The sequence below is a fragment of the Etheostoma spectabile genome, chromosome 13 (assembly GCF_008692095.1).
Source record: "Etheostoma spectabile isolate EspeVRDwgs_2016 chromosome 13, UIUC_Espe_1.0, whole genome shotgun sequence".
In the NCBI taxonomy this organism is placed as follows: domain Eukaryota; kingdom Metazoa; phylum Chordata; class Actinopteri; order Perciformes; family Percidae; genus Etheostoma; species Etheostoma spectabile.
In genome coordinates this window covers 6,566,583-6,580,229 of record NC_045745.1, presented here as the reverse complement: position 1 = coordinate 6,580,229, position 13,647 = coordinate 6,566,583, and the positions used below count along the sequence as shown (strand labels likewise).

At 43.6% G+C, this 13,647-nt stretch overlaps 1 protein-coding gene across 1 annotated transcript in view; it reads left to right on the top strand.

The window, feature by feature from the left end:
* The window catches only part of cxadr (CXADR Ig-like cell adhesion molecule), a 49,192-nt gene extending 35,545 nt beyond the window's left edge, over positions 1–13,647 (top strand). The window contains exons 2-7 of the mRNA XM_032533792.1: positions 2,511–2,680; positions 6,556–6,760; positions 10,310–10,465; positions 10,591–10,713; positions 11,813–11,951; positions 13,035–13,647. Coding sequence (XP_032389683.1) covers positions 2,511–2,680; positions 6,556–6,760; positions 10,310–10,465; positions 10,591–10,713; positions 11,813–11,951; positions 13,035–13,317 — 1,076 coding nt within the window. The 3' untranslated portion in view covers positions 13,318–13,647. The remainder of the gene's footprint in view (positions 1–2,510; positions 2,681–6,555; positions 6,761–10,309; positions 10,466–10,590; positions 10,714–11,812; positions 11,952–13,034) is intronic.

Sequence of the window (13,647 nt, the reverse complement as noted above, 5' to 3'; positions counted from 1 at the left end):
GCTATGGTGACCAGCCACGCTGAGGCTTTACTCAATCTGCAATGGAAAACGGACGTTGAATGGGCCGAGGCGAGCCGTTACCAGCAGTGGAAAAACGCCATAACACTGAGGGAAAGGGTCTAGAAACGTCCCTCACACCATTAGCTGGCAGCATCCTCTTTGTCTCAATATCCCAATCAAAAGGATTATTTCCATTTGAATCATTTAAGTTGAATATGTAACAAGATCTGTCAGGCTACAAGCCCCAGCAAAGTCTGTGCTTTGTGTTTAATGGAATGTGTGATGTACCAGGGCATGTGGAAGGGACAGGGGAACAGGAGTCCTAATGGGGGTTCTTTATACATACTTACATCCTTTCACTTCAACCTCACCTCTACTGGTTGTAGATTTGTTTGAGAGCAGTCAGGTGGGTTGGAAAGCTCTGTAGCTTATACAGACCTTGGTACAAATGATCTGCACTACAGTACAACATGCACTTTTATATCGCTTTGTGGTTTGTAGATGCATGGACTCTTGCTTTTGTCTTCTATGGAAATCTTGTAATCAAAAGAGAGCAACCTTTCCCGGAAGAGAAAGAGGGCAACAAAGTGTTCAGTGTTTGGCTTCTGTTTAACCAATTATCTTTGAGCCAGTTGGTGTAAAAGCAGTGAAATGAGATGCAGATGTAGCTAAGGAAAACCCTATGTTTTTTGTTTGTATATTGAGAAAAAAATCTTTATTAGTGGAAATTTCAGTTATACATTTTTGGTGTAATTTGTGGAATGTGATACATCATTTTTTCACATTATTTTTATTTTTTTAAAGCTGACTGGAATGTGGCAGGCTGTCAGAAGGATTTGAATATGTCGAGGCAGGATGTGACAACTCCATTCTCTATGGACTGTGCTCCATGCTGCGGCTTAAATCTCTTATTGAATGGAGAATCTTAACCCAGTTGATGTCCCCAGGAATTATGTTTATTCGTTCTAAGAATAAATGCTTAAGAGTCTGCTCCAGTTTGATGATAGGCTACGGTTTCTTTTTTTATTATTATTATTATTATTATTATTATTATATTATTATTATTATCATCACCCTTCCTTAAGCTAAGCTGTGTTCTGCTCTATTAGTGTCTTTTTTTGTGATTAACACTATGCATATTTTAAGAGTTACTTCTCAAAAGACAGAGCCATATTTATTTCATGTGTGACACATTCCCTTAATCATTTGACTGCTGACTGAAAGGGTTTCTGTACAGCAAGTCACTACAAACAATTTTCATCAACTCATCTGTGGTCTTTTGTCAGTCATTTTGCACAATGTTAAAAAAAATGAACATTGTCATTAACCAATAATAAAAAGAAGTACAAACTTGAACCTGGATGTTATTGTGTGATGTGGTGGCGTGTCAGTATTATTAGGTATCGTTCTCTTTCACTCAAACAGTTGAAGGAAAGGAAGTGTTGCTGGCAAGGCTAGAGAGGACAACATGATCAGATTGCGTGAAAAGTGCTGCCTGGTAAGATCTTTCTGGCCAAAATGCACTTACAAGTTATTCAGGACCAATTAACTATTTTCTGTAGATGTTTTTTTTCTAATGAAAACGGTCTAGCTCACATCCTTGTCTCACTGAGTCTAAGTGATTTTAATATTCATATTGTCATTTTGTCCTGAGCTGCGATAATATAAATACAAATGGAAAGGTTGTCTAAACATAAGGAATCTATAACACTCATCACTCTTCAATGAGATGAAAAATTATTTATCAAGAAATGTTTGAGTGCCCGCATCCTCACAGTCCAAGGCTGGTACAACTCCTAAGAGCATGCACTGTCTGAGGTAGTGTACAAACATGTGTTCCACCGCCTGCTAAAGCCCTACTCACCCATGCTCACGGCTTCCCAGCTGCCCTGGGTTCCAGGAGTCTCAAGCTCTGAATTCAAGGTATCTGCCCGCCTTGAAAAGCATTTCATTTAGTTCCCTCCAAAAGGCCTTAGGTTTCAAGGTATTACAAATTTGATTTAAAATGTAATATGCCAGTTGTAAAATGGTTCATATCTGATGCAGGCTGTTGGCAGATGTTTCACACATTGTTGTGACAGTGTTTAGCTGTAGGAGTCTGTTCCATAGTTTTTAGGAGTTTCAGTCACCATCATCAGACCTGTAGCTCTGTCACTACTGCTCAGCCAAATCCTAAATAAACTTAAAAAAATACAACTTTTTTATTGGTTGATACATCAATACATTTTCTGTCGCTCATTTGGATTCAGATTGATTTATTATAATTGATTAATTATATTTTTTTAGGAATTGTATAATCTCATACAACTTGTGTCTGCTAACAAAAATGTGGCATAAATGTCATTAAATGAATATCCTTAATAAATAATTGTTGGACTTATTATGCCTACTGGGTTACCATCATTTTTTTACCGGTATGATAGTGAAACGGGTATTAAATTGCATTTCATGTTTTATAATTCTGCATGTTGCAGTGCATTAATTCCCTCTCTTTCTGTGTGTCTGTCCAGGTTTGGCCTCTGGTCTAGAGATCACGTCTACGGCGCAGACATCCATAGAGACAGCCAGCGGGCAGAGTGTGAAGCTGGACTGCAAGTTCACTCTGGCCCCGGAAGATTCTGGACCGCTGGATATTGAATGGAGCTTGTTGTCCTCTGACAACCAGAAAGAGGACAAAGTGGTATGTGTTAGATGTTCCCCACAAACATTTAAAAATACAGCTTTGTTTTAAAGACAGCGTATCAAAAGTAGTACATTTGGCAGTTATTTGTTCTCTGATTGACTTTATTTAGCCATTTTATCTGTGCTCAGTGGAGCTGAGCATTGTTCTTGCCTTTTTGCTAGGGGGTTGATGGCATCTTTTCCAACCTGGCATTCTGTATCCAGCTTTAGAAATTCTTTCACACACTCTTCAACAATACCTTAAAAAACAGAAAGCTTTAAAGACATTAAAAGTCCCTTGTCATTTGTCTGTGTTTTTGTTCACTTGTGGTGTGTCTGTGTGACAGGCTCTATGCTAGGTGTGCATTTCCTTGAGTTGTTGCAGTGAAACAAAGGAAGCATACAGTATACAAGACAAATGTAATTGGAGCCACATGTACTTGTATTGAGCATGTATTGTCTCAGTGTTCTCACAGACCCATTGTGAGAGCAATGTTAGCTCTCTTTATCCCGGGCAGTGTCTTTCCTTTCCAGCATGGCCCTCAGCTATGGAAAGGGAGGACTACACAACTGTACAGGATCTCTACACGCCCTCAGGGATTCTCTCCCATGACTCTGTACTCCCCCACCTGTCACAAAGACTTCTCCTTCACTCCCTTTTGTATTTATTTTTTTACTTTTTTTGGGGGGGTGGCCCCCAAATGTTAGGAATAGGTCACAGGCTCATTATTAGGCTTATCTGTCTCTGTCCACCACCTGCTGTCCTATCTGTCCACTGGCCCAACAGGTCCTCGTCCCACCCAGGTAGACCTCTGTCCTCCTACTTCTGGTCTTGTGCCATTACGGAGACACCAATTACCCCTGTTCTGTGTTATTTGACCTACTTTACTCTAAATCATTGACTGGAGCAGTGAAGAAAAGGGAGGTGGAGATGGCAGTCTATCATTATCGTTATTCTCAATTAGAGCCCGTCCGATAACGGATTTTTAAGGCCGATATCGATACAAATATTTGGTTATTTAAAAATCCGATATGCCGAGAGTGTGTGTGTGTATATATGTGTGTGTGTGTGTGTGTATGTTTATTTATATATATATATATATATATATATATATATGTGTGTGTGTGTGTGTATACAGTATATGTGTGTGTATGTGTAAATCAGCCATTATAAATACCGTTTGATCGGGAATATCGGCCGATAATATCAGTCCGTCGATATATCAATTCCAAATATATCAATGGTTCTTATGATGAAATATTGATTACAGAGCTTTTTAAAATCTTACATTTTTCAGTGTCTCATTAATGCTACAAAGGAGGACAGAATTCAGTGTGGGTGGTTCCCCGGTAGGGCCTCTTCCTCTTCATGTGTGAATGCAGCTGCAGAAATATATCAAATGTCCCCATATTTCATCTGGTTCCACAGTTTGTTTTCTTACTATGTGCCATTTTAATGAGGTCAATCTGCAAACCCATTCATTTTGTCAAACCTTTTGTAGGAATTTAAAAACAGGCCAGTCTTTTTTCTGAACGTATTTGTTCTCCTTGACCTATCAGATTATGTTTGCTATATACACACACGCTCACATTCATAGCCTTTAACCAATATGAAGTCATGCTCAAGAGTAAACTCTTTGTAATTAGCGGCGTATTAATCCCAAAGGGCTGCTTTAATATATGTGACAGTGTTAAATGGGATTAGGCCGCTCTGAGAGGACCAACACTACTAGGTCAGGCAAGGAGATGAGAATGACGGCTAAACTTTATAGCCAGAGGCTCCCAGATACTCCAAGACCATGGTGAACCTCGGCACACATGAGCAAATCCAGGCTGCGCTTAAAGGACAAGCCACTATCAGACACAACGTGCTAGAGAGAACTAGTCAACAGGATCGGTTCAAAGGGTCATACAGCTGGGAACTCAAAGCGCTGTTTTAGCAAGCACGGAGATGGGTTGTGTGGCGTGTTTGCCTGGTATGCGCAATTTAACCCTCGGAGCACTTAGTTGATATTCTTGAACCATATTATTCCAGTTTTCTTTGCATTGATGCAATCAGAAGTAATGCTACAGCATTATCTATTCAATCTAGTATCTGCTGGAGAATGATGGCCTCCTTCATCTGACATATCGTACATGTCATCAGGTTCCGGGTGGTGAGGCATAGCTAGTGCATGTTGCTTTGTTGGGCTTGAATGAGAGATGCCAGGCATGCCTACAGTAACAGTCATTAGCATTTGGCTCTCATTGCCTGGCTGCAGATTAGCTGGAAGGAGGGTGTGCTCTGAGTGCTCACCACCAGTGGGAGAACAACGAGGAAAACAATTAGGAAAGTAAATCTGAATGGTGTGAACAGGAGAGATATGTGCTTAGAAGAAAAACATTCAAAATGCATAGAATCATACAAATGCTCTTGTTTGTCTTTGCAGCAGAGCCTTTTGTTTGCTGTACTTATTCTGGCAGGAATTTGTGCATGTTGACAAAGTATTGGAGGATTTGATTGTAAAGCCACAACACTGTTTGTTTGTATATCAGTGATGACCGGGAATGCTAATGCCCACATCTTGTGTCATTCTCTACTGTATAGTCTCAATTTTTGAAGGACACTTGATCTGTTTTCAGGTGGGGATTGTGCTTTAACCTTGTGAAGCAGTTTGGACACGATGCTGCACTCCCTGAGCTCTGCAGGTTGTTTAGAGTACACAGGTGTTGCAGCTCTCTGCTTTGCCTTTCAAATGATCTGCACCTCTTCCTCCTCCCTGCCTGAGCATCACATGACAATGACCTCATGCTTCTGTGTCAGATGAAACTGAAGCCCGGCTACCTCTGCAGCGTGATCGGTCCACTGAGAATGGCTGGGCCAGGTGGTGATTGTATCACTGAAGGTCCTACCTGTTATGAAACGCAGCACACAGACACTAGTGCTCTTCCATCCTCTCCAGCCCCCGCCAGCTTGTCTAGTCATTTGCCCTTTTCATTTCCATTCCCCTGACTCTTTATGGGATTAGTTTTTTCATTGGATCATGATTCTCAAGGTTATAGCGCAGTTCAGACTTTTTTGGTTAGAGGTGTGCATGTGTGTTAGCACTCCAATCTGTGGGCCTGTGAAATGGTTGAGCACAAGGGAGAGTTGTTGTCTGGTTGAGCTTGGGGCAATTTAATTTCCTCTGTGCTCTCATCTTGCATATTGCTGTTATTACTGCTGATGTTCTGATCCCTAGTGATGATAGAAGGATAGGTTTCCCTCCCCCTGAGAGCCAGGTGGAATTCTAACTACATTATCTGTTTACACGTCAAATATGTACAAGTCGAACATGGTGGCCATTGCAAGCACGCCTGCCTCACCGCTCAAGGAACTAGCTTTCTATTTGGAAATGTAGCAGAAAGGCAACTTGCTGAAGACACACCAGAACATCCCTGAGTCTGTTTACCTTTTGTTTTGCTTGTCTCGTGCTTCCTTGAAGTGCTATGCCTCTTCTGATGGGTTCATTATTCTCCCTCTCCTCCTGCCATTTTTTTCCCTCCTCTCTACCCAGGGGTATTGCTGTGCCTCTTTTCGTTGTTTGCTTTTCTTTTTTTACCCTCCTCATTCTTTTCCTTGGGTTTTTGTTCTTCCCCTCCTCCATCACCACAGCTATTTGCTTTTAGATTTCTTGTTGGCTCCACCTGGACTTTATTTGTAGGCATTTCCTGTGTGTGTGTGTGTGTGTGTGTGTGTGTGTGTGTGTGTGTGTGTGTGTGAAATTAGGGGCCTACTGCTCTTTGTTGACACAGCAGGTGTTGATTTGGCTCCACAGTAGTCGCTTTGTTGAGCACAGAAAGGGCAGAACAGCTCAGGCAGCCAGGCTGAAGGGCATTGCCGAGATAAAACCCTCCCTCCCTTTTCACATCCAGGTGATCCTGTACTCAGGCGACAGGGCCTACGAGGACTACTATGACCCACTGAAGGGTCGAGTCCACTTCAACTCAGCCGACCCCAAGACCGGAGATGCCTCCATCAACCTGACGGGGCTGAAGTCCACCGACTCGGGCACCTACCAGTGTAAGGTGAAGAAGGCTCCTGGTATCCGCAGCAGGAAGATGCTGCTGATCGTCATGGGTGAGTGGAACGAACTGAACACACTGGTGGTTGGTTTTCCTCACAGGGTAATTCTCTCCCTGCACATGCACCAAATCACACAGCCTTTGCCCTTCTTGGCTGTTTTGATGTAATCCCTTCTAAAATGAGTGCATGACCTTCCTGGAAGCTGTGGAGCATTGCCCCCTTTGTGATAAAAATCTGTATTCATCCTCAACGCTCTGATTATGTCTAAAATGATAATCCTGATTTTTTTTTTTTTCACTTAAAATTGTGGCTATGATTTACAACTTATATCTATATTTCTATTTAGAACTAGTCTTGGTGAATAAAATTATTTGATTGCTTTTTTTGTCAATCATAGCTAATTGTTATGTCAGTATGCAAATGATGCAAATATTTATACTATTAGCTATATTCTTAGACTATTAACTGTGAAAACTATAACAATATCAAATGATTACATGTTATTCAGTTTGAAATCTTAACACCCTAAATGGTACAGGCAAAGGTAATTACACAATATGCCATCATTTCCAAAGTGCACAATCTAATCCTGTCTTCAAAATGTGGTCAAACCTCGGCAAAGGAGTAGATGCACTCAGCTGGCTTTTTATTGCACAGGGTGAGATGGATGACACATTAGAGTTGTATAAGTCAGATGATTCACTCCCGAGGCAAACACACACTCACACAGCGTGGCCTTGCTGGTCGGTCAACTGACTAAATGATGTCGAAAGGGAGTCGCCTCCCGAAACCCAGCCTGGTATTTCCATATGGGAAAAACAACCCACATGCACTGCACTAGGGTGTTGTTGGAGAAATTGCATATTGTGCTTTTATCTCAGCCCTGTTATCAGAACAGTTTCTCCTTTTGAAAGATAGGGCAGACTCCAAAAAAAGGCTTGTTGACATGATGTGTGTACCAAAGTGAGTGCACTCCCCCAACTAGCTCAACCAGAAAGACACGAGCACTTGGAAAACAAACCAGCTTCTCAGTAGCTGTGCTGTGCACCACTTAGCAGTTCTAAAGGGATAAAAGAAATGAATGGCCAGCCACAGATTATCTGACCATTAACTGTGACTACAGCTGACACAAGAACCACTGATTACGCCCTCGGGAAGGCTAAAAATGTATCTGACCAGAAGCAGTTTAACAAAAGGAATCACACCTTAAGTCATCGCTGAGTCACACGAATGCTTGTACATTTCCTGTGACGGCTTATCTTCCGTAAAAATCTTTCGCATTCCTCACCAGCAAGAAATGTTAGCAGGCTGAGGATTCATCAATTGTTTTCACACCTTATTTTTTAAACGGCGGTTACTGTCATTGTTAAGTTTATCATTTCATCAAAGCCACCTAGTTAACAAATCCCATCGAAAATAGAAACAGGCTTAGGTTTGCTGCACAAGCAAATACCAGTAATATACAGTACAGTATCCATTGTTGATACATTTGTTTTTTTACATTCTGATTGAAATGCCTGTGTTAAAGTTTCCTTAGGGAATATATGAAAGCATCGTACATGATCATTCCAGGGTTACTGTCGTAGTATCTACTGTCGAGATGTTATTTCTAGTGGTTGTTGTACTCTTTGTGTTGATTGTCTGGTTTCATTTGTCCATCGTATCCTGCTGTGGATAAGAGCATCAGCTAGGTGACTAAAAAGCAAATCCAACTTACATTCTGGTTATAAGGCAGTTGTCTTCATCTGTAGGGTGCGTGAGAGAGAGGGATAGTTCGAGGCTACAGAAGCTGACAGGCTGCTAGCTATTGACCCCAGGGGCAGGGGTGTTCTTAGCAAAGAAACATTGACAAGGAGAGGGAAGGACATCCTGCCTGCTCTGCATTCTACCTTCAGGTCGATCTTGTCACAAGGTGGATGGTCCCGAGTACAGGGGAGACATGCATGCATTGGTGTGCACAAACATAAACACACTTCAATTTTATACACTGGGTGTTGCTGCGGCTTGTCACACACACAGCCACATGCAAGTATGCACATATGCAGAAACCCGTAGTGGTGTCCAGCTACTGTACAGTAGGTAGCATCCCTTGTTGTGTATTCTCCTCAGGTTGCACCGGGACATTGAAGTTGACAGGAGGAGAGGGCCCACCTGCAGTCCGGCACTGCATGTCAGCAACTCTCACAACTGTTTCCGACACACCCCCACCTGTACTCCTAACAGCCAAACATTTAGCTCTGTCTGCCACAAGTGCCTGCATTCCTCATCTCATCCAGGATCTTACTGAAAGCCAATCTCTTTAATTCTTTCTGCCCAACGTTAGTGCCCACTAGTGACTTATATTTCACTTCATCATTCAACTATCAGTCGTCACTACTCCAAGTTGTGCGTCTCTTGACTCCAATAGATACCACAATCTAGTGATTTCTTTCTACGGCCAGGTTAGCCGCATCGCTCTGCCCTTTATTTCTCTGCGCTCTTCCAGCTTCTTTGACCTCATCTTTCAAACAAATAAATCGGCTCATCAGACAGCAGTCCTAATAAGAGGAGCTGTGGGTTACGGCCCTCAGACGTGTCGAGTTCACCTTTAAAAAGATGCGTTCAAAATGTCCTAGCTCTCTGACATTTACTGTGTGTTGTGTGTATGAGTTTGTAGGTGCAACACAACAGCAGCAAAGAGCAGGCTGGTGAGTGAGGAGCTGCACAGCCTTGGCCCCCATCACTCTACCATCTGTCCATCAGCGCTCCCATCAGTTTTGCTGTCCCCAGCTCTCGGTTTTGCCCCCTCCATACTGACCCTCTGTGTGTTTATTAGATTAGCCTTGCCTTGCCTTGCCTAGTAGGAGCACTCCTCACCGTTAGTCTACTGTTAATCCTTATGGTTATGCCTGCTAAGCTCTCCCCCCCATCTGACACCTGGTTCAGATCTGGAGAGAGGCCCGCTCCAGGGTTTTGTTGTTACAGAACCCGTTACTACCACACCATGATGTCAGCTTTCTCTCACTGAATGCACAACAATTGGATTGGGGCCACAAAAACATTACCTCTCATAGTCCCCCCCCCCCCCCCACACACACCCACACACACACACACACACACACACACACACACACACACACACACACAATGCCTGGCTGACTGTGTGTCTGGGTTTCATTGGAGTCGGTCTGCTTTTAATTTAAAGCTCTGTTTGTTTTTGAATCCCCCGTCTCATCTCATGCCAGCGCTCTGACTGACCGAGGCGTGTTTGCACACATTTGGCCTTAAGACAGAAAGCTTAGTCTCCATCCATCCTAACCCTGAAAGCTACGTGCACACGTGTGTTTGAGTGTCTGATGGCAGGCGAATCCCTACTTTTTTGTGATTATCATGAGCAACAGCTCCTGTAAGGACAGCAGCTGTATCAATTACTCTGATTACGCCTCTCATTACACCGATGGCTGCTGAACTTCAGGAATACATAATACACATGTACACAACTTGCCACACAATTTAAAAATAATAGGGTTGTAAGCAGGAGGGATGTGGTGTTTTTGAGGCCACCTGGTTGTGTCTGTTTTTCACCTCTCTCAATCACTTTTCTTTCATTCTTTCTCTCCCCAGTGAAGCCATCCAAGCCCAGGTGCTATGCCGAAGGCCCCACACAGGAAGGCAAAAACGTTGTGCTGAGATGCATATCTAACGAAGGCACCAAGCCCCTGCAATACAGCTGGGAGAAAACCAGTGACAGCAAGCTGCTGCCCAGCTCTGCTGTGATGGGTAATGGACCCTCTCACAAGCACTCCCAGACAAATGGAAATCAGTTTTTTAGGTCCCTCACAAAGGACTTCTTTCCGTTTAATGCTGCCATCTCTTCATTGATGTGTTCTTTGCCCTCCCTACAGATCCAGTGGGAGGCACCATTAACGTGAGGAACGCATCTGCCAGCACATCTGGCACCTACCGCTGCACTGCCACTAACCGCGTTGGCTCTGAGGAATGTATTCTGTATCTCAACGTGACACCTCGTGAGTACCTAACTTCATGTCGATGCATTAACCTACAATATCCAAAGAGTTGCCTATTTTCTGTCACTTAATTATTTAACTTATCGTCGTAGACTTAGTTGAGATATTTAAGACTGGACTTAAGTAGTGGGGCGATCATTCAGGCTAAATTATTACTAAGTTTCTTACCCTATACTATCAAGAGGTGTGCATCTGGGATCCATTAGGTTACTGCACATTTGTGTAACAAAAAAAACATACTTTTCCTGTACCTTCTGGTACTGATGGCACGTTTATCACATACAGACAAAGCTCAGATGTGTTCAGTCTTTCCTCATCAACAGATCTGCCACTTTATCACAGCTAAACATAACATTGAGAAGAGGAAAGTCGAGTGTATTGAGAAAGATGGTGTACATTTAATTTACGAGTGCCATGAAAAAGGTTTGAGGATTCACGCAGTGTCAGCGACTTGAAGTAGTAGTAGTAGTAGTAGTAGTAGTAGTAGTTGTAGAAGCAGAAGCAGTGGTACCACGCGCTGTGGCAGCACTGTCAAACAAACAGGTGCTGCAGCAGCTGTAGTTGAGTGCTGGAACACGATGTATCTGTCATACAGGTACGAGGATACTTTTCTTTGGACTTGTTACTGAGTATGGTTTATTGGTCTCTGGGCCACTATTTAGTTAATGTGGTCATAAGCTGCAGTACTGCAGAGTGCATGTGCCAGATGTAACCATTCTTCTTTGACCAAGCTTCTGCTTTAACTTATCCTTATACTCGGAACCGGGCAACAGTTCACATTAGACTGCATACACAGCAGTTAGCAGATGACGAAATGTGCATCACACAGACCCCTTTTGGCTATGCAGACGCGGAATGTTTTTAATGTGCACTTTAGTGGTAAGAGGGTGTCTTCAGTGACATTGGTAATTGCACTGAAATGCAAAAATAGAAGCTGTGTGTATCTGCTCCGGAGGGCTGCGGATCGCTGGAGCTGGGACGGAGTCGGGACGCAGCCGCTCAGCAGTCAGTGGAAATATGGAGTTAGTTATGTTTAAGTCACTGCTACCTAAATGACATTTACCAAACCTTCCAACCTTTTCCTCCTCGCGTTGTGCAGCCCCCAACACTGCAGGCATCATCGCAGGAGCCATAATTACTGTACTGCTGATCCTCATCATCATTGCCATTATCCTCTTCTGCTGTTGCCGTGCCCGTAACAAGAAGAAGTATGAGAAGGAAATCTGCAATGAGATAAGGTACATTCACTAAAACATCAATGACACTTACACACACAGACACCCAGTGCTCCCTTCTGATAGAAGAATATTTTGTTAAACCGTGTAGGTTTTGCTATATAATGGGAAACATGTCTCAGGTTGTATAATACTGGAAAATGTTAGGATAAGAAATGCTTTGGGTTACATGTGATTATTACTTTCAGCTCCCTGTGGTCATAAAACACACACACACACAGACACACACACAGACACACACACACACACACACACACACACACACACACCCCTCCAACAGCCACAACAACCAGGAAAATGGTTTTTCTCTATCAGCGTTTTTCTTTTTTTAACCCGCCTCAAATAAACAGCTGTGGTAATCAGTTTGAAAGCTTTGTTTGCTCTGTGGATCCTGTGTTATGTCTGCTGCTGGCTCCCCCCCCCCCCCCCCCGCACTAGAGCCACCTACTCTAACCCCTCCACTCATCGTCCAACTCTACAATTGGGCCCACAGGCTCAGTCCAACCCCTGGGCTTACTATCACTCTGCTGCGGACTGAATCTGTCTGAGACCACAATGTGACACTGGCGCAGTAGGACGAAGCGGATTAGACCACTGGTCCTGTCTCATAAACACAGACGCACACACTGGCATGCAGCTACAGACTAAACAAGCTGGAGCCCCTCAGGCTCAGTTTGATTGAGCATTTAACTGGATTATTGCTGCTTATTAGTTGTTAATGTGGTGGCAGAGGGAGTAGAGGGCATGGCTGTGCTCAGCTCCATCTCTACAGGCTATTCCACGGTCAGTGTGGCTGAGCCTAACCAATCAAACGGGCCAACTCCAATTATTTGTCCCTCTTTGTTAAGTCAAATCACGTTTTGCTCTTGAAACGACTCATGCACTTCCTAAGTATTTATTGTTTTCCTCCCTGTGGGTCGCAAGTGCCAGACATTCCACTTTTATACCTGTGTGTCAAACTTTATTATGGTTTTATAGCACCTTAGAAAATTATTTTCAAAATTCAAATCTCTGATCAGGTAAGCTAATAAAAGCGAGTTTGCAGTCTTGTTGTCTAAATGTGCTGTTGTCTCTGTCTTATCTCAGAGAGGACGTGCCCCCTCCTAAGAGCCGTGTTTCGACGGCGCGCAGCTTCACCGTGGGCAGCCAGCGCTCCTCGCTGGGCTCCATGTCCCCCTCCAACCTGCATGAGTACGCCCTGAAGCCCCAGTACGACAAGATTCCCTCGTCAGAGGAGTTTGAGAGGCCTCCGAGCCACGCCCCTCTTCCCCCACCTACTGCTGCCAGGATGGCCGGCCCCAACCTCAGCCGCATGGGGGGCATCCCTGTCATGATCCCTGCCCAGAACAGGGACGGCTCAATCGTCTAGCCTGTCCTCGAGAGGTGGCCGTGCAACGAGGGGAGGGATTGGAGGAAGGGAGTAGGACACAAGCCACTGGAGATGGAGCACGAGCTGGGAGGGGGCCGACTCTCCTGACGTCTCCTCCTCCTATAAAGGCTTGGCTCTGCTCCGGTGCTGGGAAGGGAATTTGAATTGTACTGGAAACACAACAGAGCACATTAACTTTTTATCAATATAAATACAAACAAACTTTTATGAATTTTACTTCCTGGACTTTCTCACTGAAATATGAATTGGTGTGGCTATAAAGCAGAATGGTCAATATACAAATTGTATTGTACATAACGTGAGTGCATG